Source organism: Dermochelys coriacea, chromosome 1, assembly GCF_009764565.3.
Source record: "Dermochelys coriacea isolate rDerCor1 chromosome 1, rDerCor1.pri.v4, whole genome shotgun sequence".
Lineage (NCBI taxonomy): Eukaryota > Metazoa > Chordata > Testudines > Dermochelyidae > Dermochelys > Dermochelys coriacea.
The window spans coordinates 248,110,644-248,135,567 of NC_050068.2; the positions used below are offsets into that span (position 1 = coordinate 248,110,644).

Here is a 24,924-nt window from a genome sequence, read left to right on the forward strand (position 1 = left end):
TGGAGTATGACAAAATCACAGGCAATATTGAGAGAAGCTGATTATGAAGAAGGAAGATTCTATATTGGCTCACAAATAGGCTACATCTACACTAGGAAGTAGGGGTGTGATTTTCCTCCTCACGTACATGTGCTCCCACAAGCACTCAGTGAGCTAGCAGTGTAGCTGCAGTAGCACAGGGAGCAGCAGCAGAGACATGGTTGAGCCGTGCCAGACACATATCCACCGATTTCAGGGGCGGTTGTACTTTGCATGGCTTGGCCACGTCTCCACTGCAGCTACCTGTGCTACCGCGGCTTCAATGCTACTTATACTTATGAAAATTCAATGAGAGTGAGCAGGAGTATGTGTGTATGAGCAGAAGAATCACAATCATAATATATAATACTTCAGCACCTATATACCTTAGATATTTATATGGTTCTTGTCAGTGTAGAATCTGAGCACCCCACAATCTCGAATTTAGAGATCCTCATCACACCCCTGTACTATCCCCATGTTACAGATGGGGAATTGAGGCACAGAGGGACTAAATGACTTGCCTAATGTCACACAGGAAGTCTGTGGCAGAGCAGGCAATTGAACCCATGTCTCCCAAGTCCCAGGGTAGCACCCTAACCACTGAATCATCCTTCCTTTCACGCACAGATATCAAAATACTTTACAAAGGAATTGGGAGAGGAACATACAACTTGCCTGTAGTCACAAAGGGAGACAATAGCAGACATCGAATAGAAACTGGATCTCCTGACTCCGAGTCACATACCATGGGCATAGTTGGGCAGGACAGAGGACATTGCCCCCCCAAACTGCAAGCCTTGGACAGGCATGGAGTTTGCCCCCCACCACCACATATGGCCCTGCTGGCCTGACTGGAACTGCCCCCCAAATACAGAAGTCAAATTATGCCTACGTCACATACCCTTCCCACTGGATCATCAGTTTTTGTATATCAGCAACAGTCAGAATGGTAATACAGGAGAAGAAAAGACCAGTAAAATTGAATATTATTCAGTTGTAAAAGCTGCTTAAGGGTGAAGGAAGCTTTTTAGGCATAGTATCACGAACATATTTTATGCATAACAAGTATGTAATCCACAAATATTACAACAGATAGCACCTTACCACCAGATATTCTTAATCGGGGTGCAAGGGAAACGTTACAATATATTTTATCATGTTGAAAAGTCTCTTAATTATTAATGTTCCCTTCAAGCAGATACTGGACTGAGGTCTAACTTGCAGGGGCTTTTTTGTCCAGCTCTGTCCTTTCTGAGTTAATGGAGACAATCATCGAGTTTGACATGAAACGCGCAGAAGACCTACCGTTCCATCCCCACCGCAGGCCAGGATTCGCAGGTTTGGCACTTTTCTATACAGTTCGAGTCTGGCAGGGGAAATGAAGGGGGAAGGGGAGAGTCGTAAGGAAGAACATAGGATGGAAGTGAGCAATTAGAAATACAGTGACTGCAATAAGGGATGTTTCACTCATAGACAATAAACAAAACAATGGAGGCAGTTGTACATACCAATGAAAAAAATATTACAGAGTGCCAATTTTATCACTAAGAACAGTTACTTCACAGTGTAGAGTTCAGTATCTGAGATAGGCAGTGGGATGGAAAGAAAATCTGCCCTTACAACAAAAATGCTCCATGTTTGGAACAACTACCAGCCACTGCTCAAGAAAAGTTTACACCTGGAACAGCAAGGATGCTGTAGATCAGTGGCTTTCAACCTTTTTTCATTTGTGAACCCCTAAAAATTTTTTAATGGAGGTGAAGACCCCATTGGAAATCTTAGACAAAGTCTAAGACCCTAGAACCCCAACCTGGGGTATTCTATCTGCTACCCAAGATCCATAAACCTGGAAATCCTGGATGCCCCATCATCTCAGGCATTGGCACCCTAACAGCAGGATTGTCTGGCTATGTAGACTCCCTCCTCAGGCCCTACGTTACCAGCACTCCCAGCTATCTTTGAGACACAACTGACTTCCTGAGGAAACTACAATCCATTGGTGATCTTCCTAAAAACACCATCCTAGCCACTATGGATGTAGAAGCCCTCTACACCAACATTCCACACAAAGATGGACTACAAGTCGTCAGGAACAGTATCCCCAATAATGTCACGGCTAACCTGGTGGCTGAACTTTGTGACTTTGTCCTCACCCATAACTATTTCACATTTGGGGACAATGTATACCTTCAAATCAGCGGCACTGCGATGGGTACCCGCATGGCCCCACAGTATGCCAACATTTTTATGGCTGACTTAGAACAACGCTTCCTCAGCTCTCGTCTCCTAATGCCCCTACTCTATTTGCACTACATTGATGACATCTTCATCATCTGGACCCATGGAAAAGAAGCCCTTGAGGAATTCCACCATGATTTCAACAATTTCCATCCCACCATCAACCTCAGCCTGGACCAGTCCACACAAGAGATCCACTTCCTGGACACTACGGTGCTAATAAGCGATGGTCACATGAACACCACCCTATATCGGAAACCTACTGACGGCTATTCCTACCTACATGCCTCTAGCTTTCATCCAGATCATACCACATGAACCATTGTCTACAGCCAAGCTCTACGATATAACTGCATTTGCTCCAACCCCTCAGACAGAGATAAACACCTACAAGATCTCTATCATGCATTCCTACAACTACAATACCCACCTGCTGAAGTGAAGAAACAGATTGACAGAGCCAGAAGAGTACCCAGAAGTCACCTACTACAGGACAGGCCCAACAAAGAAAATAACAGAAAGCCATTAGCCATCACCTTCAGCCCCCAACTAAAACCTCTCCAACGCATCATCAAGGATCTACAACCTATCCTGAAGGACGACCCATCACTCTCACAGATTTTGGGAGACAGGCCAGTCCTTGCTTACAGACAGCCCCCCAATCTGAAGCAAATACTCACCAGCAACCACACACCACAAAACAGAACCACTAACCCAGGAACCTATCCTTGCAACAAAGCCCGTTGCCAACTCTGTCCACATATCTATTCAGGGGACACCATCATAGGGCCTAATCACATCAGCCACACTATCAGAGGCTCGTTCACCTGCGCATCTACCAATGTGGTATATGCCATCATGTGCCAGCAATGCCCCTCTGCCATGTACATTGGTCAAACTGGACAGTCTCTACGTAAAAGAATGAATGGACACAAATCAGACGTCAAGAATTATAACATTCAAAAACCAGTTGGAGAACACTTCAATCTCTCTGGTCACTCGATTAGAGACCTGAGAGTTGCTATCCTTCAACAAAAAAGCTTCAAAAACAGACTCCAATGAGAGACTGCTGAATTGGAATTAATTTGCAAACTGGATACAATTAACTTAGGCTTGAATAGAGACTGGGAATGGATGAGTCATTACACAAAGTAAAACTATTTCCCCATGTTATTTCTCCCCCCACCCCACCCCCCACTGTTCCTCAGATATTCTTGTTAACTGCTGGAAATAGCCTACCTTGCTTGTCACCATGAAAGGTTTCCCCCCCCCCCCCCCCGCTGCTGGTGCTGGCTTATCTTAAGTGATCACTCTCCTTACAGTGTGTATGATAAGCCCATTGTTTCATGTTCTCTGTGTGTGTATATATCAATCTCCCCTCTGTATTTTCCACCAAATGCATCCGATGAAGTGAGCTGTAGCTCACGAAAGCTTATGCTCTAATAAATTTGTTAGTCTCTAAGGTGCCACAAGTACTCCTTTTCTTTTAGACAAAGTCTGTGGGCTCCAAGGGCTCCGCAGACTATGGGTTGAAAACCGCTGCTGTAGATGAAGAACAAAGTGCCCCAGCAACGTGGTGTGGCTGAAGCTTGAACCGTGTCTGCCTCAAATAGTTTTGGTTCAGCCAGTGCTGATAGTAAGTCACCTTCACCAAAACATTCACTCCAGTATCCGACACTAGTAAAGCAGATCTCAGTCCACTGTAGAAGAGACTGCAGGAGATTGTTAGTTATCCTGGAGCACCCTCTAATGGTACTGAAAAAGGCTACAGAGCAAAGTTGTTCTCGTATGAAAGCTTTTCCATAAGGTAAAACTTCACCTCTTAAGAGCTTCATGCTTCATAATTCATTTCTCATAGATTTCACGTTTGTTCCATGTGCTGTGAAACGAAACAGCTTATTTTCCTGAAAGCAGTAATGTCTTTTGACTGGTATGACCATAGTAAATAGTATACTACCAAGGGTTAAGCGATATATTAGGCCTCTTTACCCAACTGATAGCTCAATTCAGCAGTAATTCTCCATACAGAGTCATGGAACTTGGTTTTGTGGAAGAAAATTAAATCCAATTGCTGCAGATATGACTATGAAAAATGAAAAGCCTACCAGGAAGCAAGCATGGGCTCTTTCTTCCATGGCTCACCAGGCCTTATTCAATTGGCTTAATTTTGGTTATTTAAATCTTCAGTCAAACTGAAAGGAGAATTTCTCACTCCAGCTCAGAAGCTGGGAAACTTCTGATTTTCTCCTTGTATAAAGCAAACAAACCTGAAATTGAAAATCAGACTGTAGGTTGAAAACGCAAACACTCACTTTCAGGCCTACTGAGAGTCCTGGCGAAAGTAGGAGTAGAGCTAAAGTAGGATATATCCCTTGCATTTGGGGCATTTCTCCTGCCAGCTCCCCTAACTCCCACTATGTTTCCTCTAGACTGCTAATCTCCCTCTTACTTCTGAAACAGATGATTATACTGTGGAGGCACACACAAATCAGCTGCGTGTGTTTCTGCTGTATTTACACAAGTGCCTTCCTACTAAGCATATTGGTGGGTTCCAGTCCAATTATTAAACTGAAAGGGAGAGCAGTCTGCTAGAAGTTTGAAGGTGTGCAGCAAATTTCATATCACCAGCAGGATTGGAGGGAGCTGAGAAAATGGAAAACAATTACAGGTTTGGTGGGAACAAGGTAGAACAGAGGGAGAAAGTAAAACTGGAGAAACAAAATCCAAATTTCTTTCCAGTGTTGTACAACGTCCTCTACCTCTGAGTGAAACTTGACAACGATGAATTTAGCAGGGCTTCAGCCATCACCATGGTGTTGTCTAAACTACAGAAATTTACCTTAATAAGTATTTGCTCCTCAAACAATTGTAACACACCTTGCATACATACACAAAAGTACTCCAAACAGAGTTGCCACCACCTGGGTTTTACTCGGAAAGTCCAGTCTTTGGTTTTCTGTGTCTGTTTGCCATTTAGGGTTGCCAGGTGCCTGGTTTTTAACCAGAAAGTAGCACCCGCACCAAAAGTCTGGTTACCGCAGGGCTAGGGGAGGTGCCAGATCACTAACCTCTGGCAGCACCTGCTCATCTAGGGCCATCTCCTACCTGCAGGCAGGCCCCTTGAGACAATCCAGCGAGTGACGGGGAAAGGGGAGAAGAGCTAACAATGGGGATGGGGCTTTGGGAACAAGAGACGGAGCAAAGGCGGGGCCTCAGGGGTTCAGTTACAAGCATTTAGAAGGGTGACAACCCTAGCTCCAAAGAGTTTTTAGTGGGGCTAAATAAGTAGATTATGCTTTGTCAGGGAATAAAGACTGAGTTGAATTATTTTAGTATTAATTGTTTTAGGGACAATGTAGATATAGAAAGCTGAAACTAGTCCTCATATTACCATCCCACAGTGCACTGATGGCCTTTCAAAGTCTCCCAGAATGCAGTGTTGTTGGGAGCTGTGCCAGCAACTCTGGGATAGGTAATCAGAGAGCTGAACTGGTTTAGGACAGTGCTAGTGTGGGTGTGGAGCTACCCTGCAAGGTTTCAAAGCACAATTTAGCAGGGCTAGTGAGGATGCACTAAGCCATTTGTGCTTAAACCTGTGTGATACAGGTCCCATTAGTTCCGTTACTGGTGTTTCATTTCTGTAGTGTGGATAAGGCCAACAACAGTTCATCGTGTTTCTTCACCACCGGATATTAAATCTGAGATGCCAATAATTTAGTCAAAAAGCAACGGTGATAAAGAATAGCTGTGATGAAATGATATGGGGATGGCAGATGACCATGGTGAAATGCAATCCTGATGAAAGACCACACAACTGAATAATGTGGATCCAGGTATGAGGGACCCTGGAGTATAAATTGAGGGGCTGATTCTCATTTACACGCAAGCCCTTTTACAGTGGTCTGACCAACTCAACTTACACCCACTTTAAGGCCTCATTGCACTGCCAGAGTGGTAGGAAGGAGTCCTGGTGTACATGAGAATGATGCCCTGAAGTGTTGGATGTATGGACAATAAAAAATGGGAATTGTATCTGTTGTATGTTCTGCATGATCTTAGGAAAGGAACGGTTTATAAATAATTAAATAAATTAAATGCCTCTTTTTTGGGTAACAGACAGAGACGCAATCATTTCCAGCCTCCCTCCTCAATGAAAGGGAAGAACTGAAATCCCTTGTCAGCCAGCCCCTATAAAAGGGGAGACCTGCTTACCTGCCTGGGGGAACACTATGAGGTAAGCTTTGCCAGCACTGTGCCTGTGGCCCAGGGAACTAAATTACTACGTGGGCAGAGATGGTTACATATAGTTGCCACACCTGGAGAGTCACATCTAGTCCCCTGTAATGGATAAACTATTAGAAAAAGGTCAGCCAACATGTGGCTGATGACTTGGGTACCCAGCAGAGATTTAGGCATGGTGCTTTCTTCAGTTAGGCTGCCCCATGACTATGGGAGTCTAACCACCCATCCTATGTAATAAGGAAGGTCCTTGATTGGGTGCTGAATGCATATAATAAGAAACTGATAAAAAGCTTTTGATCAGATAAAAAATGTTTTAGAGCATTAATCATGTAACATATCAAACAGTGTGATATGAAGTATGATTTTGTGTCATGACTAAAATGTGATATCCCTTAAGGGAAACTTTTGTCCTGTATTTTTCTACTCATTCTTGTCCTGTATTGCCTTGAAAAATAGCAGGTCACCCCATTCTTCAGCTACTCCCTTACCATAGGAAGTGCCATCTCTAACTATATCATTTCCAGACTTAGTGTTTTATTTCATTATTTGGCTGGGCTCTTTCAGAAAATACAAATCACCTTACAATAGGGACACCCACACTTTGCCCAATTGAGTTGGCCACTTGCCAGGACACAAAAGTTCACACCTAAATAGCATGCAATAGAACAGATTACACCCTCCCACCTTTATTAGGGTTGTACAGTTCATGGAGGTTACAGGTTTCAGCATACAATGCTCCCTCTTGATTAAAGTGAACTCCACTCCACTGCATGGAGGTTACTCAGCATCAAGATGAAGCATTGCAAGCTGGGCCCTGGAGTCTCCACACATCTATATAAAAGAGGCAATGGCAAAAAAATCCAACCCTAAATTAACACAAAGTTAAGGATGCTTGGTGGTGTATTGTCCCATTTCAGAATACTGAGTTGAGCAAAAACAAACTTCTAAAAACCAGGAAATGCACAATTAAGGCGCAACTTTAATTCTGCCCTCTTTCAGCCATGCCCCAAGATGCCCTGATAACACACAAACCTTTACTCTGCCACCACACAGTTGATTAAATGTACACGCTCATCCCCTCCCAACTACTGTAGTTCTCCCTCCCACATCACTAGCAGTGAATGCAGCTCTCTGAAGTGTTCATTCTCTGCTATTCAAAATTTCTATTACTCTTACTTCCCCTCCTCCTATAACTCAACTGAGTGAGGAAAACTATGTTACAGTGGAATGGTGTTCCTGGCTATGTTTCAGAATGGTTGGAGGGTGGAGTTTGTGGCAGGGCCAGTGATAGAAATCACTATTTCTGTTTCTGCAAGGTTTCTGTTCCAAATGACTGACAGTTTTATGTTTGAGAGAAAGATCCTCTAACCCTGTCCAACAGATGTACCCCATCTCCTAGAAACAGTGAAGTGCCAGAGCTTGTAATGTTTCTATGACATATATTGCACATTTTGCAGTGGGCCATGAACCCTTCAATTTCCCAAATAATATTCTTCCAACCTTATTAATAGATTCTGAATTGCCGCTGTAGCAGTTAGACACTGAGCCAAATCAGAGAAAACTATCACAGCTCCTGGACTGATGAAGTCCAAATCTGCTCTTATATATTGTATGTGGTGCACACCAGGAATAACGCTCAGATCATTTCAGCCCAAGTGAATCACCATACTCTATGATTGATCAAACCTCTTAACTCACCAGTTAGACATTGCAGAGTGGACAAAATACAGGCCCCCAAAACGACACCAGTGGAGGCTACCTCTCTCCACCCAAATTAGCCTGTAGTTAGCAATCCCCATGTCACTCATGGTGTACTCCTTGCTCTCCTGCAAACTTTGGGAACCTCGTGATCCAAGAATCACCCGGAATCCACATTAGCAACCCTGGCAGTGCACATCTTTCTTTCCCCTCAGCACTCAAGGTACCTGCATTGTCAGGTGTATGAAAATAAATAGAGGTCTATAAAACCTTGACTGGCGTGGAATAAATTAATAAGGAAATGTTATTTGCTCCTTCACTTAACACAAGAACTAGGGATCAACCCAATGAAATTAATAAGCAGCAGGTTTAAAACAAACAAAAGTACATATTTCTTCACACAACACACAGTCAATCTGTGTAACTCATTGCCAGGGGTTGTTGTGAAAACAAAAACTATATGAGGTTTCTAAAAAGAACTAGATAAGTTAATGGAGGATAGATCCATCAATGGCTATTAGCCAGGGTAGTCAGGGATGCAACCCCTTTCTCTGGGTGTCCCTAGTCCTATTTTTCCAGAAGCTGGGAATGGGGGATAGGGGAATGGTCACTTGATGATTACCTGTTCTGTTCATTCCCTCTGAAGCACCTGGCATTGGCCACTGTCAGAAGACAGGATACTAAGCTAGATAGACCATTGGTCTGACCCAGTATGGCCGTTCTTATGTTCAGTTCCAAACCTCCACCCTGTGTGTCTTTAGAAACACTACATTAATCTGCCCCAAGATCAGGAAGTAGCCACTTGCTTCCCTTCCCCAGCCAGAGGCCAGTAAAATACAGATTTTCTGAAATAACCAATCCAAGGCTTGCCTACCACCCGTCCTCATTTCCCAGCCTCTCTGCAGCCACAACCCCTCGCCCTGTCCGTGATTCCCCCTCCTCACCCTCAACACACACACACACCCCCGAAGTCCTCCGGCTCCTCCCCACCTAATAAAACAAAAAAATTGGTTAGACTGGCTGCTGACTATTCTGCTTTGTTCATAGTGAATCTCCACATAAAATAAAAACATGTTATCTTAGAACAGAGACAACTTGTAGCAAACAACTTATTAAATCTGTATTGCACAGGTGTACCAAGAATGTCAGTGGCAGATGCTCATCAGGGGCAATGGCATCAGCATTTTCCCTCAGACTACCCAGGCAGGCATTAAGTAGCTGCATAGAAACTCTCTCATAATCTTCTACTTTATTGGAGTGGTGTCAAAATTCTCACGGGGTTACTGGTCTAGACAGTCAGTGGGGCAGGCCGGGCCGGGGCGGGGGGAAGCTGTAAACATGATATATCGTACTTTTAGTAAGGCTTTTGACAGTCACACATAACATTCTCATAAGCAAACTAGGGAACTGTGATCTAGATGTAAGGTCTATCAAGTGGGTGCACAATTGGCTGAAAAAACATATTCAAAGAATAGTTTGCTGTCAAACTGCAGTCCCACAGGGGTCTATCCTGGGTTTGGTACTATTAAATATCTTAATTAATTACTTGGACAGTGGAGTGGAGAGTATGGTTATAAAATTTGCAGATGACACCAAGCTGGGAGGAGTTGAAACACTTTGAGGGACAGCATTAGAATTCAAAAACAACCTTGACAAATTGGAGAATTCATCTGAAATCAACAAGATGAAATTCAAGGAAGGTAAGTGCAAAATACTTTATTTAGGAAGGGAAAATCAAATGCACAACTACAAAATGGGGAATAACTGGTTGGACAATAGTACTGCTGAAAAGGATCTGGGAGTTATAGTGGATCACAAATTGAATATGTGTTAACAATTGTATACAGTTGCAAAAAATGCATACTATAATTCTGGGGTGTATTAACAGGAATGTCATATATAAGACACAGGAGGTATTTGTACTGCTCTACTTGGTGAGGCCTCAGCTGGAGTATTGTGTGCAATTCTGGGCACCTTAGGAAAGATATGGACAAAATGGAGAGAGTCCAGAGGAGAGCAACAAAAATAAAAAGTGTAGAAAACTCGACCTATAAATAAAAGTTAAAAAAAAAAAACTGGGCAGGATGAGTCTTGAGAAAAGACGACTGAGGGGGACTTGATAAAAGTCTTCAAATATGTTAAGCACTGCTACTAAGAGGATGGTGATCAACTCTTCTCCCCTTGAGTGCAGGGGCCTGGTCTAGATGACTTATTGAGGTCCCTTCCAGTCCAACACTTCTATAATTCTATGTCCACTAAAGGAAGGACAGGAAGTAATCAAGTTAATCAGCAGCAAGGGAGATTTTTAGATAGATATTAGATATTTTGGAAAACATTCGAACTAAAAGGATAATAAGCACTGGAATAGGCTTCCAGTGGAAGCTGTGAAATCTCCACTGTGATAGATATGGCAATGTCTTGACAAACCTTATTTAATTAATTTAAATTTTATTGAATTATCTTTAAGTATTTTAGGAGTCCATTGTATTAAAAATGCAAATGTTTGTGTGTTATTGTGGGCTTGTATGTAACTTGTCAGGAAGACATGACTATATAAACCCTGGAAAGTGTTAAGCCTCCAAGGACTTTTTTAAATAATGGGCTGAGACAAGAATGAACTGTTAGTTAAGGAGGTTTTCTACAAAATACTTGGGAGAAGAGCAATACAAATACCTACCTCCAGACCTAATCTTTTGAAGCTTGCCCCCAAAGAAGGGACCTTTGAATTACTTATTCCCAGGATCAAAAGGCCCAAATAGCATAAAGGAGTAACTCCCAGATTCACAACTGTTATGAACTTCTGACCACAGAGGGGTTTGAAGGATTGTTCACCAGCCAGAGCCCTTGTTGAAGCTGGGGTGATTCCTTGTAAGCTTATTACCATGTGTGTAAGTTCTTTCGTTGTTTTTAATATGTTTTCTCTGTAATCCTCTTCCCTTAAGAATAAATGCACTTGCTTAGAAAGAGCTGTGTGGCAACAACTATGGGCAGTTATGCTGTTTGTAGTCTCTGAGGAAGGAAGGCAAAGCAGGCCTGCTGAGATAGTATGCTTTGCTAAGTAATAACACAGTGTAGCAGGGAACTGTCCAGCCTGGAAAAACCCCAGTTGGCAGGGAGAAGTGGGTTTCCACCCAAGAGAGGTGATGGCTGGGGAGCCGAGATTTTGAGAATAGGTGCCTTTGCTAGACCATGAATGGCAAATACAGATGTAATTGCCCTAAACTGCGATACCCATCACTGAAGGTTTTTAAGAACAGGTTAGACAAATATTTGTCAAGTATGGTCTAGGTATACTTGGTCCTGCCACAGCATAGAGGGCTAGACTAAATGACCTCTTAAGGTCCCTTCCAGCTCTGTATTTCTATGATTGTGTGTGCACGGTTATCTTTCCAGACTGCACATTTAGCTACGTGAAGAAGTGAACACTGGCAGCAGGTATATTAGGCCAGGGAAGGCTCTCCCTTCCTTGGCTGGAGCCGCTGCCGCAGGACACTGGGCTGGGGCTACTCCGGCTGGCCTGTGGCTGGGGCTGCTCGGGACAGCTGGCCCAGGGCTGGGGTTGGCCAGCTGGCATCGCTAGAGCTTGGGTCGGTCGACCAGCTGGGGCTGGCCCAGGACTGAGGGCGGCCTGGGGTTCCTCTGGTGGCAGGGGGCAGCTTGGGGTTCCGGCCGGCCTGGGGGTTCTCTGGCTGTGGGAGAGGGTTGGCAGGGGGAACTCAGGGCTCCTGCCATGGGAGCCACATGTGGCAGGGGTGGGGCCACTGGACTAGCCTCCCCGAAGTGGGGGGGGTCCAACCGCCGCTCATGGAAGTGAACATGCTCTTAAACACTATTCACAATTTGGGTCCCCCAAAAACTTAGTACGTAATGCAATACCCAGTATAAAAATTGACTGAGACTATATTGACCCACATCACTGCAATATTTTTATCTCTAGCTCTGCACAAAGATGGAAAATACCTAGAAATTTTTTGAAAAATGGTTATTTTTTCTGGGCCTATATCTCTGGAATCCCTTGCTCAAATGACCCCCCCCCTTTATCCTGGCATTAACCCTACTCCACTTCCACAAGGCACAGCAAATTCCAAGAAAATCCACACAAGCACCTGGATTTTAGAGCACTTGGATAGTTGTCTTTTAACGAGGAAGGACAGATGGAGGATGAAAGTGAAAAGTTTCCCCTGCACATCGAGCTGCAGCACAAGAGACTCTGAAAGGCATGAAGTGACCTGTTCATCTCACAGTGATGCTCTCAGCTGCATGAGAATACTCCTGGAGATGAATACAGCCTGAAACAGTAGCTCTGAGATGTGTGAACTGTTCCATTCATCTCAGTGTGTGTTCTCATCTCCCTAAGGAGAGCTTTTTAGAGCCTGGGAAAAGTATGACTGTTCTCAGATTCCTACCCAAAGAGGCAGAACTTCCCAAGATCCTGGCTCACATGGGGGGCATGGATGGGGGCCTCATACCCTCCAAAATGGGCATGCTCCCTCCTGAACCCAACTCTCATGAGGTGGAAGTAAAGGGAGGCCAACCCCTGTAAATGGGCCCAGGGCCCCCAGATCCTGGCTCACACATGGGGGCAGCAAGAGGATCTCAAACACCACCAGTGGGGCATGGTGTCCCATATCTTAGCTCATATGAGGGAGGCAACAAGGGACTCAGACCCTCACTAGAGGTGTAAGAGCCCCCTAGATCTGGGCACACATCTGGGAGGGGAAATTGTGGGTTGACAGATGCCCCTGCTCCTATTCTCCCCCCGTTCTCCTGCCACTCACCCCCACATCCCCCTTCCCAGTGTTCCTCCACTTCCTCCACCCCCAACTCTTCCCTCACCTGAGCCCCCTCCTCTCTCACCCCTCCCTATTTATGTCCCTTCCATAACCCCACCCACTCACCCCTAATACCTTTCCCCTCCCACCAAGGATTCACGTCTCATTTTTTTACTTTGATTACATTCCCTCCAAAATAAAATTGCCACTCATGACTCACAAATTGAAGCAACTTCCAGCCACTCAGTCTCAAATTCTTTTTGCTTTAAGTGGGGGCTTCTGATTAATTTATCCTTCCTTATGATAACTGAAGGGTCAGGTCACAGCAATCAGTTTCAATGAGGTCTGTGCATCCAGTCATTAGTACCTTTCAGTTTAACAGAACAAGGCAGCAGAAGGAAACTCTTTTTGCAGGGGCTGTAACTTGGAAACCCATTGGTCAAATAATCCCAAATTTGGATCACTAATGCTATCCCATGCCCCCATGAGGCACTCCAAAATTTCAAAGCAATTCAAGTAACTGTCAAGATTTTAGAGCACTTACAAGAACTGAGCTTTAAAGTGTGTAAAATCGTGAGAATGGGAAACCTCTAGCTGTTTTACTGTAGTGGTGCATGCAAACTGCACAAAATGTACATTTTCTTAAACACCACTCTCAGTTTGGGTCTCCCAAAGATTTAGTGGGTGCCATGCACGACCTTGACTGAGACCATTTTGACCCATATCGCATCAATAGCTTGATCTCTAGCTCTCTGCACAAAAACAACCCACACAGAAGTTTTTGGAAAATGAAATGTGCAGTTAAGCAAGTACTTAAGTCCTTTGCTGAATAAGGATGGACACAAGGATGGACTTAACTGCATTGGGGAATCAGGCTCTAAACAGCGGCTCACACTTTGATAAGCCTGGCCAACCTCCCTATTACTATCAGGAAGCCCCATCCAACCTACCCTTTGCCCACATACTTAACAAGCAAACAAAGAGGTCGGCAATGTTAAACGCTTCAGTACTTACGCATCTCTTGGCCCTTCCTGAGAGAGATCGAAGACTTGGCGTGGATTCAAGTACCACATGAACATCTGGAGAACCTTAGTGCCCTGTTAGGATAGAAAATGGAAGGAAAATAAATGAGCGAATAAGCTAATAACTCTTATACGTAATAATATTTATTATTATTATTATAAGGCTAAAGAGGATCTTGGGGATAATGGTAGCATGACAAATGGGAAGGAGGATATAGAGGTAGATGTTACCATATCAGAGGTAGAAGCGAAACTGAAACAGCTTAATGGGACTAAATCGGGGGGCCCAGATAATCTTCATCCAAGAATATTAAAGGAATTGGCACCTGAAATTGCAAGCCCATTAGCAAGAATTTTTAATGAATCTGTAAACTCAGGAATAGTACCGAATGATTGGAGAATTGCTAATATAGTTCCTATTTTTAAGAAAGGAAAAAAAAGTGATCCGGGTAACTACAGGCCAGTTAGTTTGACATCTGTAGTATGCAAGGTCCTGGAAAAAATTTTGAAGGAGAAATTAGTTAAGGACATTGAAGTCAATGGTAAATGGGACAAAATACAACATGGTTTTACAAAAGGTAGACCATGCCAAACCAACCTAATCTCCTTTTTTGAAAAAGTAACAGATTTTTTAGATAAAGGAAATGCAGGGGATCTAATTTACCTAGATTTCAGTAAGGCATTTGATACCGTGCCACATGGGGAATTATTAGTTAAATTGGAGAAATGGGGATCAATATGAACATCAAAAGGTGGATAAGGAATTGGTTAAAGGGGAGACTGCAACGGGTCCTACTGAAAGGCGAACTGTCAGGTTGGAGGGAGGTTACCAGTGGAGTTCCTCAGGGATCGGTTTTGGGACCAATCTTATTTAATCTTTTTATTACTGACCTTGGTACAAAAAGTGGGAGTGTGCTAATAAAGTTTGCAGATGATACAAAGCTGGGAGGTATTGCCAATTTGGAGAAGGATCGGGATATCATACAGGAGGATCTGGATGACCTTGTAAACTGGAGTAATAGTAATAGGATGAAATTTAATAGTGAGAAGTGTAAGGTTATGCATTTAGGGATTAATAACAAGAATTTTAGTTATAAGTTGGGGACGCATCAATTAGAAGTAACGGAAGAGGAGAAGGACCTTGGAGTATTGGTTGATCATAGGATGACTATGAGCTGCCAATGTGATATGGCTGTGAAAAAAGCTAATGCGGTTTTGGGATGCATCAGGAGAGGCATTTCCAGTAGGGATAAGGAGGTTTTAGTACCGTTATACACGGCACTGGTGAGACCTCACCTAGAATACTGTGTGCAGTTCTGGTCTCCCATTTTTAAAAAAGATGAATTCAAACTGGAGCAGGTACAGAGAAGGGCTACTAGGATGATCCGAGGAATGGAAAACTTGTCTTATGAAAGGAGACTTAAGGAGCTTGGCTTGTTTAGCCTAACTAAAAGAAGGTTGAGGGGAGATATGATTGCTCTCTATAAATATATCAGAGCGATAAATACAGGAGAGGGAGAGGAATTATTTAAGCTCAGCACCAATGTGGGCACAAGAACAAATGGGTATAAACTGGCGACCAGGAAGTTTAGACTTGAAATCAGACGAAGGTTTTTAACCATCAGAGGAGTGAAGTTTTGGAATAACCTTCCAAGGGAAGCAGTGGGGGCAAAAGATCTATCTGGTTTTAAGATTCTACTCGATAAGTTTATGGAGGAGATGGTATGATGGGATAATGGGATTTTGGTAAGTAATTGATCTTTAAATATTCAGGGTAAATAGGCCAAATCCCCTGAGATGGGATATTAGATGGATGGGATCTGAGTTACTACAGAAAATTCTTTCCTGGGTATCTGGCTGGTGAATCTTGCCCATATGCTCAGGGTTTCGCTGATTGCCATATTTGGGGTCGGGAAGGAAATTTCCTCCAGGGCAGATTGGAGAGGCCCTGGAGGTTTTTCGCCTTCCTCTGTAGCATGGGGCTTGGTTGACTTGAGGGAGGCTTCTCTGCTCCTTGAAGTCTTTGAACCATGATTTAAGGACTTCAATAGCTCAGACATGGGTGAGGTTTTTCATAGGAGTGGGTGGGTGAGATTCTGTGGCCTGCGCTGTGCAGGAGGTCAGACTAGATGATCAGAATGGTCCTTTCTGACCTTAGTATCTATGAATCTATAATCTTCGTAGTACCTTTCATTCTTTGTGCTTTACAGAACAAAAGCAAACAAAAAAGGAGTATTTACTAGCAAGCCAAAACAAAAACCATCCATCGTGACAGATGATTGCCCTAGAGAACAATCACATGACCTATCCCACTCTTTCTGTATTTGTAGCCTCTTGGGGCAGGGACTGTCTTTTTATTCTGTATTTTTACAGTGCCTGGCACAATGGGGTCATGGCCCATGACTCAAGCTCCTAGGTGTTCAGGTAATATGAACAACAACAATAACATATGTCCATTGAATTTAGAATGCAGATGTGTTTTGGCTTCAAATTCACAGTAGAGCTAGTTGGAAAAACTGTGATGGAACCATTTTCCATCAGAAAACCCAGTTATGGCAAAATCAAGATGTTTTGTGAAATAGTTCCAAGTTTGCTGAAATTTTGTTTTGGAGAAAAGCATACAAAAAAAGTTCTGGCAATGTTGAAGCATCCCATTTCAACATTTCCTGAAACAAACATTTTTATTTTTCGTTTAAAAATGACGTTTCATTTCAACATTTTATTTTATATTATAATAGAATATAAATGTTTTAAAAGGTCAAAATCAAAACTAAACAAAAAATATTTCAGAATTTTCCTTTGCAGGGAATTTTGAAATTTTTGTAAATTTGACGTGTAAACCCACTCTTTACTTCAGCTGTTTAATTCAGCTCTACTTGCATGACTAAAGTGTTCAGCCTGCTGCTTACAGCTTGATAATGGAGCAATATGCCTAAGCAACAGTGTCATGCTCTGAAACTCAGTTTTCTAGAGCTCCGTTTCCAACATATTTACAGTTCAGGACTATGTGGCTTTACAACATACGGTACGTGGCCAAGGGATGTTGGGAGATTTCTCTGATTAAACCAAACCAATGGTAGGGCAGGAGGATGACTGGCAATTACTTAGGAGAATCGGAGAGATCCATTTCTGTGGAAAGACTGAGGTTTCCTGAAAGACTCCAAGCCACTATTCTGGTTTCCGCTGAAAGAATCAAAACCTGGGAAGAAGATCACACAGAACAATCCAAACCTCAATTCAGGTGGGAAGAAGATTCGCTGGGAAGGGTCCAGTCCTCCATTCTAGAAGTCTGCATCCCAGGTCACATGCAACCCTCCCTTTCTGTGCCTCATTGGAAATCACTTCATGACACATAATTTAAAGGAATTTGTAGAAACCTTCCCACTGGGATCAAGCTGATGCCTTTACCTGATTCCCTCCACTTTTTGGATTGACAAACACCAGCAGTGGTTTCATGAGAAGCGAAGAGATGGGCTTTATCACAAATGGTCGGCCCTTGTTTTCCTGCAAAATCAGAAGTGGTAAAGTACTTTAATTAGAGCTATGCAAAACTAATGCTAAAATCTCTATTAAAAAAAAAGTCACAAAGCAGTCTCAAATTTTGTTTTTAGATGCTTCTGTGGTCATGAAAGCCACTAGATTAAAAATACCTGTGACCTTTAGTCAGAAAACAGCTATAGCATATAGACGACAAGATTCCCTGTGCTCCCCCTCATCATGCCTCAACTATTCAGCCTAGCCTATTCTACCTAGAGAATGAATCTATGCAACCCATATAAAGATGGAAGGATAGGCCAACCTGGGCTGGCTGATCGATAGACATGCTGGATTTTAATTGGCAGGCTAGAGATAAAAATATCCATTCAGTCCACCAGTCAAATAATATTAATTAGGACTTACCTCATTGCTTCTTTTGCTGGCTTTTCTTTTAAAGGATGTTCTCTTCTTCCGCCGGGTTGAAGTTTTTAATGAGTTCTATGCAAAAGAAAAAGAAAAAAAAAGATGCATGGAAAGCAAAACAAAAATCAAGTCAGCCCCAGAAGTAGCCTCATTTAAGAAGCTCCTTCATGCATGGTCCATTTGGAGAATGATACAGTGTCTGGCACATGCTTGAAGTTTAGATCACATGCGTCTCATGCTTTACACTTCCACACCACCGTTGATGGAGAAAGCCACACACGGAGACCAGACTGGTGCTTTGGAACTGGAAGCTTTCCCACGCCGTGGGGAGAAAAAACTCAGATACTCCCATAGACTCACATAACACCACATGTTGTACCTGCCAACCCTCCCAATAGGGGTAGGAGACGCCCGTTTTCCCTCCAGGGCTCCAGTCTCCTTCCCAATCAGGCTCGTCTCCTGGTATGGAGACCACCTGCACAAAAAATGTAATAAAACATGATAAAATGAGCTATTTTTTCATGTTTAAAAAACAAAAAACAAAACAAAACCCCAGTTTGAACTGTGGTGACCACCCTGACTCAACATAATGCATGCCACCACTGCATAAGATGCTGGCAGACAAAGTCAAACCTGGCCTACCATGAAACTAGTGTAATAATCTGATAGAGAACCTCCTCTGAATTTTTAATATTTAAGGATTTCATTTTTCTAAAATAAAAAAACAAAAATCTCTGCTACTCTACTGCTGAAAAAATAGTTAAAACAAATAGATATTCTGTAGGACCTACCAAAAAATTCTATCAGCAACAGCAATTAACTGAAAATACTTGTCTTGCCATGAGTGCAGGGGAATGGACTAGATGACCTCTGAGATCTCTTCCAGTCCTACAATTCTATGGGGAAAAAAAAAAACCCTATTCCCCAGAATAGCGCGAACTTCATTGATGGTGGACCACAGAAATGTGCTGATGTGGTCAGGGCCACTTTTCTTTTTTAATTGCTGCAGTTGTTGAATTAAAATAGCCATATCCCTATACATTTTCTCCCTATTCATATAGTGCTGAGTTTCAGCTGAGCTGGAAACACTGCGAAAATGGACTTTCCCCCACAGTATTTCAGCTTAGTCTATTCAAAACTAGAAGTACAGTGGGGCAGAAAATTAAAAGAAAACGTGCAGAACTTCTAACCTCAAGAAGTGAACAAGTTCCATTCTTTTCTTCTACACAAAAAGTTCAAGTCAGTCTTATTTTATCCAAATTGATCTAGACATCCCTACTGAGAAAAGTTTCACTGGCCCGGAGACTTGTGAGTGGACACGGCAAAGCTATTCATCAGAATCGGCTGTTTTTACTCGTCTTCAGCCAACAACCCCATTGCATTAAATAGTGTATTTACTGGATTCATTGCTTGATTCCCCACGCACCAACTCTGGCGTTTCAAACCAACCAATTTTCCTGTTGCTTTTCACCATGCATAAAGGGATCGGCATTCACATCGCACGCCCCATCAGTACCCACCCAAGACAGGGAAGCTAATGATCCAACCAGAGGACCAAATTTGGTTATGAATCCTGGTCACATGCCACCTGAGGCATGTTGCACCTATGCTAAGAAGCAGGAGACTGGCTATATAAAAGTGCTCTAAACTTCCCCTAATTTGGTGCATATGGAAGTGCATAAGAAAGCATCATTTGTTATTAGACTACACTGACAGGGGTAGGTGGATGGATCATATATATCCTACTGATTTTTTTCACTCTCAAACAGTGCAATCAGACTGAAAGAGGATATGAAGTTTAAAATCAGTGTAATGAAGCAAAAAATATTTCTCCATCTGTAGTAATCACTGTAGAGATTCTTAGATTCATTCTTCAGATCTTCTCCCTGGGTGGATTTTTTCTTGAAACCTTGTCACAGAGCTAGACGCAGTGTGTCCTAGTGGACAGAGCACTGGATTGGGACTCAGGAGATCTGGCCTATATTCCCAACACTGCCACTGACCTGCTGGGTGACCTTGGGAAAATCAGTGTCTCCTCTTATGTAAATAGGGATAATGTTACTTATCTCCTTTGTAAAGGGCTTTGAGTTCTACTGATGAAAAGCACTATATATAAAGAGCTAGCACTATATCAGAGCCATTGATTATACTTAATTATTTTACAGGAAGAAGCTGACAATCTGCTCTTTAGTGGAAGGCACTAAACCCAGTACAGCTCTTCTGGATAAAGCTGGGACAATTAGCGAAAGTAGCATTATCCTCATTAAAAAATAACCATGTGTAAATATATTTGTTGCCAAATCATGTAGTAAGATAGCTGCTTTTTTGCCATTGTGGACAAAAAATACCCACATGATAACTTTATTAGAAGATCACGCCATGGTATCTGTATCTACCAGGATTAAAATATAATAGTGTTTTGTATCTGCACACACTGGCAAGAAAAGACATAATGTGGCTTTGTCAATACTATATTACACCACAGTGTTTAAGTAGGCCTATTTTTGTGATATTTAGAGAGTCTGAATGTTTGCTATAACTTAGCAACAGTAGTTATACAACAGGTAAGAGGCAGGGGTGCTGGTTATACATATGCAAACTTTCATTTCAAACTGGTGAAAGAATAGCAGCCCTGGGAGACCACTGGGGTCTACACGGTGTGACGGCGCAAGGCCAGATGGCTATAGAAAAGTAGTCTTATTGGAATCCGGGAAGTGGGCGGACAAAGCCCGTCCACCGCTAAAGGATCCCCCCCAGCCTAAAAGGGGGATCCACACGACCAAGATACCCAAAAAATTCCGGGGGACAACTAATAAAATAACAGGGACAGGAGTGCGGTCAAAGAGTCAAATGAAGGGAACCGGACAGGGACACCGAGCAGAGAACCCCGGACAGCGCCCACTGCTCCTCAAAGGCATCAAGGGAGTCAGAGGACGCCGCCCAGAGGAACTCTGCCCGGATACGTGAATGGACCGAGGATCGGAAATAGGCCCTACAGTCACAGAAGACTCCATCGGCCAACCTCCTCACTCTGGTTTTGCAGATGGCCATTTTAGCTAGGGCCAGGAGGAGGTTGACCGGGAGATCCCGTGACTTTGTGGGGCCACGGATAGGGAGTGCATAAATGAGAAAGTGAGGGGAGAAGTGCAGCCAAAAACGTAATAAGATATTGGTGAGGAGCCGGAATAGGGGCTGCAGCCTGGCACACTCCAGGTAGGCATGTGCCAGGGTATCCCTCATGCCGCAAAAGGGGCAGGTGTCTGGGATTGAAGTGAACCGCGCCAAGTACACGCCCGTGCTCACAGCTCCGTGAAGGAGCCGCCAACTGACATCCCCGGTGGGCCTTGGGACTAAGGTGGAATATAGGCTGGCCCACCGGGGCTCCTCACCCTCCAAAGGTGGCAGGAGGTCCCGCCATTTTGTATCGGGGCGGGACACGAGGGTGCGGGCGTGAAGGGTGTGGAGCACGAGCGTGTAGAGATGTTTTCTTGGCGTGGTTTGAAAGCAGACCGGCTGCATCTCGTGCAGCCGGCTTCTAGTGAAGGGGTGAAGGGGTCGGATGGGTCCACGGGGCAGAGGTCCAATTAAAAGGTCCGGCGGGCCTGGGGTAGCGGGTGGGCGGGGCGTGCCCTCGTGCAGGACCCGGTCGAGATAAACCCGAGCAGCGGGCGGCAAAGCGGCCTTCACCTCCTGAAGTATGCGCTTGGGAGTACAAGGTCTGGAAAGCCCCATGCACTGAGCGAAGGTTAGGGGATCCAGCCAATCTCCCCGGTCATAGTCCAGGAGGTCTCCGACTCTTGTGACCTCTGCCAGGACCAAACTCTGGCGCACCAAGCGGGACTCCGCCACCTGCACACGGAGCTGGGGGTTGTGTAGAAGGAGCTCCGCGAGGAGATCTGTCCCCTCGGTGGCCGCCACGGAACTGCTCATTGTAAAGAGTTTCCAGGTCCGGAGGAGGTTCTGGTAGAAGACCGGCAGCCCGGAGAGGTCTCGCGGAAGACTTCTCGGATTGAGATAAAGGAGCTGCCGGTCGTATCGGAGCCCTCGGAAGCGGCACAGGAAGGCGTGCGCCAGTATGCTCCACGCCGGACTACCTGCACCATAAAGGAGCCTCTGCAGGGTCTGGAGGCGGAAGACATTTTAGGCCCTGCCCTCCCTCCTCCACAGGTAGATGGAGAACCCCTGCAGGGACCCAGTGCAGTCCTGACCAAAAGAATTCCAGAATCGATGTCCGGAGGTTGGTCAGGAAAGCCGGGGCCGGGACCAGGGTGTTGAGCCGGTACCAGAGCATGGACAGGATTAGTTGATTAAGCACCAGCGCTCTCCCTCGAAGGGAGAGGCACCGGAGTAGCCCTGTCCATTTCCGGAGCCGCTCTATCACCCCGCCCTCTAAATTCTGCCAGTTCTCCGGTGGAGAGGGATGCGTGGCAGAAAGGTAAACGCCCAGATAGAGCAGCAGACCCGTGCTCCACCGGATGGCCTGAAGCGCGGGTGGGAGGGAGCTCGCCTGCCGCCAGTCCCCTACCACCAAGCCAGAACTCTTGACCCAGTTGACCCGTGCAGAGGAGGCTGCTGAATAGATGGCCTGGAAAGCCTCCACCCGCACCAAGTCGCCCGGGTCCTGGACCACGAGGAGCACGTCATCAGCGTACGCCGACAGGACCAGCCGCAGCTCCGGCTCCCTCAGCACCAATCCTGTCAACCTTCTTCGGAGGAGACAGAGGAAGGGCTCGATCGCCAGAGCATACAGCTGGCCTGAGAGGGGGCACCCCTGCCGTACTCCTCGCCCGAAGCTGACCGGTTCGGTCAGGGTCCAGTTGAGCCTTACCAGACACTCTGCGGAAGCGTACAGCACCCGGAAAAAATTCACAAACCTCTGCAGGCATTTGGATTCGGACCCAGTGCTCAGGAGATACCCGTGATCCACCCTGTCGAACGCCTTCTCCTCATCTAAGGACAGGAGGGCGAACGACAGACCATCCCTACACCCAAGTTCCAATAGGTCCCGGACCAGATATAGGTTGTCGAAGATGCTGCGGCCCGGGACGGTGTACGTCTGGTCTGGGTGGACCACGTACGCCAGCACAGACCCTAGCCTCAGGGAGATGGCTTTTGCCATGATTTTGTAGTCCGTGCTGAGGAGCGAGACGGGACGCCAATTTCGTAAATCGCGGAGGTCCCCCTTCTTCGGCAATAAGGCCAGCACGGCTCGCCTGCACGAAAGAGGGAGGACCCCGCTCTGCAAAGACTCGGCCCAGACGGTGACTAGGTCTGGGCCCAGGACGTCCCAGAACACGCGGTAGAACTCCACCGTCAGCCCGTCTATGCCCGGAGATTTATTGGTGGGCATGCGACAGAGGGCTTCCGAGAACTCGGCCAGAGTGAGAGGCAGCTCTAGCCGGTCTCGGTCGCCCACGCTGACCGTCGGGAGCTCCTCCCAAAGCACTCTGCAAGCGTTAGGATCGGTCGGATCCGGGGAGAATAGGCTTGCGTAGAAGGCTCTCGCCCTTTCGCACATCTCCACCGGATCCGTGAGGGGGGTGCCATCTTCTGCCAGTAGGCAGATGATATGTTTCTTAGCCCCCCTCTTTTTTTCCAGGGCGTAGAAGAAGCGGGACCCGCAATCCATCTCCCGAAGGAGACAGATGCGGGATCGAACAAAGGCACCCCGGGCCCGATGGTCCTCGAGGGTCCGGAACTCCTCCCGCTTCTCCCGGCACGCTCCGCAGAGGGGTGGATCCTCGGGGCTGGCGGCCAGACGCCTCTCCAGCTCTAAGACCTCCCGTTCCAACTGCTCTATCGCTGCATCCCTCCGTCGGCTGGCGCCCCGGGTGTAGTCCCGGCAGAAGAGCCGGGCGCGCACCTTCCCTAAGTCCCACCACCGCCCTGCCGAGGGAAAGGCACACCACTGCCCTCGCCAGGCCAGCCAGAACTCCCGGAAGGACGCCACGAAGCCCGCATCCTCCAGCAAGCTGTTGTTAAAATGCCAATAGGCCGGCCCCGGCCTCTCCACGCAGAGGGAGGCTGTCACGGTGGCTATGTGATGGTCAGAAAATGGGGCCGGCCGGATGCTGGAGGAGTGGGCTCGTGAAAGATGAAAGCGTGATAAATAAATGCGGTCCAACCGGGAGTGGCGCGACCGATGGGCCTCCACCCGGACAAAGGTGAACGTGGAAGTGTCATCTGGGTGGTGGTCGCGCCAGACATCCACCAGGGAGTGGTGTTAGACTATCTCCTGGAGGACAGCGACGGCGGCCGGGCTCTGCTCGGTCCCCAAGCGGTCCCGCTTCTCAAGGGTGATGTTAAAGTCCCCTCCCAGGACCAGGCACTCCTGAGGATCCAAGGTGCCGAGGAAGGCGGATGCCTGCTGATAGAATTGCAGCCGCTCCGGGCTCGCTGCTGGGGCATAGATGTTGACGAGGTTGACTACGAGCCCCTCCATGCCGACCTGGAGGTGCAGCAGGCGACCCGGCACAACCTCGGCGACCCCCAGCACCTCGGGCCGTAGGTCGGGGGAGAACAGGGTCGCCACTCCAGCCGTGCGAACTGTGAGGTGGCTAAAGTAGACCCTGTCCCCCCAATCCAGCCGCCAGCTGTCTTCAGCGGTCGGATCCGTATGGGTCTCCTGCAGGAAAACCACAGAGTACCTCCCCTCTCGAAGGAAGGAGAGCACCTGGGACCTGCGGAGACCTATCCTACAGCCGTGGGTGTTCAATGTTGCGATGGTAAAGGGTGCCATGATGAGGGCTGGGGGGGATCCTCGCTGGCAGGGATGCTCATGGCTCCCGGCGGGCCGCGCAGCAGTCCGTGACCCACCCCGTAGGTGAGTAAGGAGTCACGGAAGTGGCGGACCCGCTGGTAGGCCGCGGCGCCCTGCCTCCCGGTCCTTTTCCCCTCCCCCATGAGGGTCCTTGTGGCCCGGAGGATTTGATTAAAGTCCCCCCATCGCTGGAGGGCAAGCTGGACTTTGTTGCGGGAGCCATGGACGTCTTCTAGGAACTCCCGCAACTCCTCTCGCAGCGCATGGGGGG

At 46.0% G+C, this 24,924-nt stretch overlaps 1 protein-coding gene across 6 annotated transcripts in view; it reads right to left on the reverse strand.

Annotated features, from left to right (window-relative positions):
• DGKI (diacylglycerol kinase iota) overlaps window positions 1-24,924 on the reverse strand; it is a 304,108-nt gene that overhangs the window by 128,767 nt on the left and 150,417 nt on the right. For 4 of the 6 annotated variants that reach the window (XM_038400320.2, XM_043518610.1, XM_043518614.1 and 1 more), the window contains exons 9-13: window positions 18,273-18,368; window positions 17,894-17,968; window positions 17,402-17,497; window positions 13,986-14,068; window positions 1,327-1,387 (exon numbers count right to left, since the gene is read on the reverse strand). In XM_038400320.2, coding sequence (XP_038256248.1) covers window positions 1,327-1,387; window positions 13,986-14,068; window positions 17,402-17,497; window positions 17,894-17,968; window positions 18,273-18,368 — 411 coding nt within the window. The remainder of the gene's footprint in view (window positions 1-1,326; window positions 1,388-13,985; window positions 14,069-17,401; window positions 17,498-17,893; window positions 17,969-18,272; window positions 18,369-24,924) is intronic. The other 2 variants (XM_038400325.2, XM_043518599.1) reach the window with 1 other exon arrangement.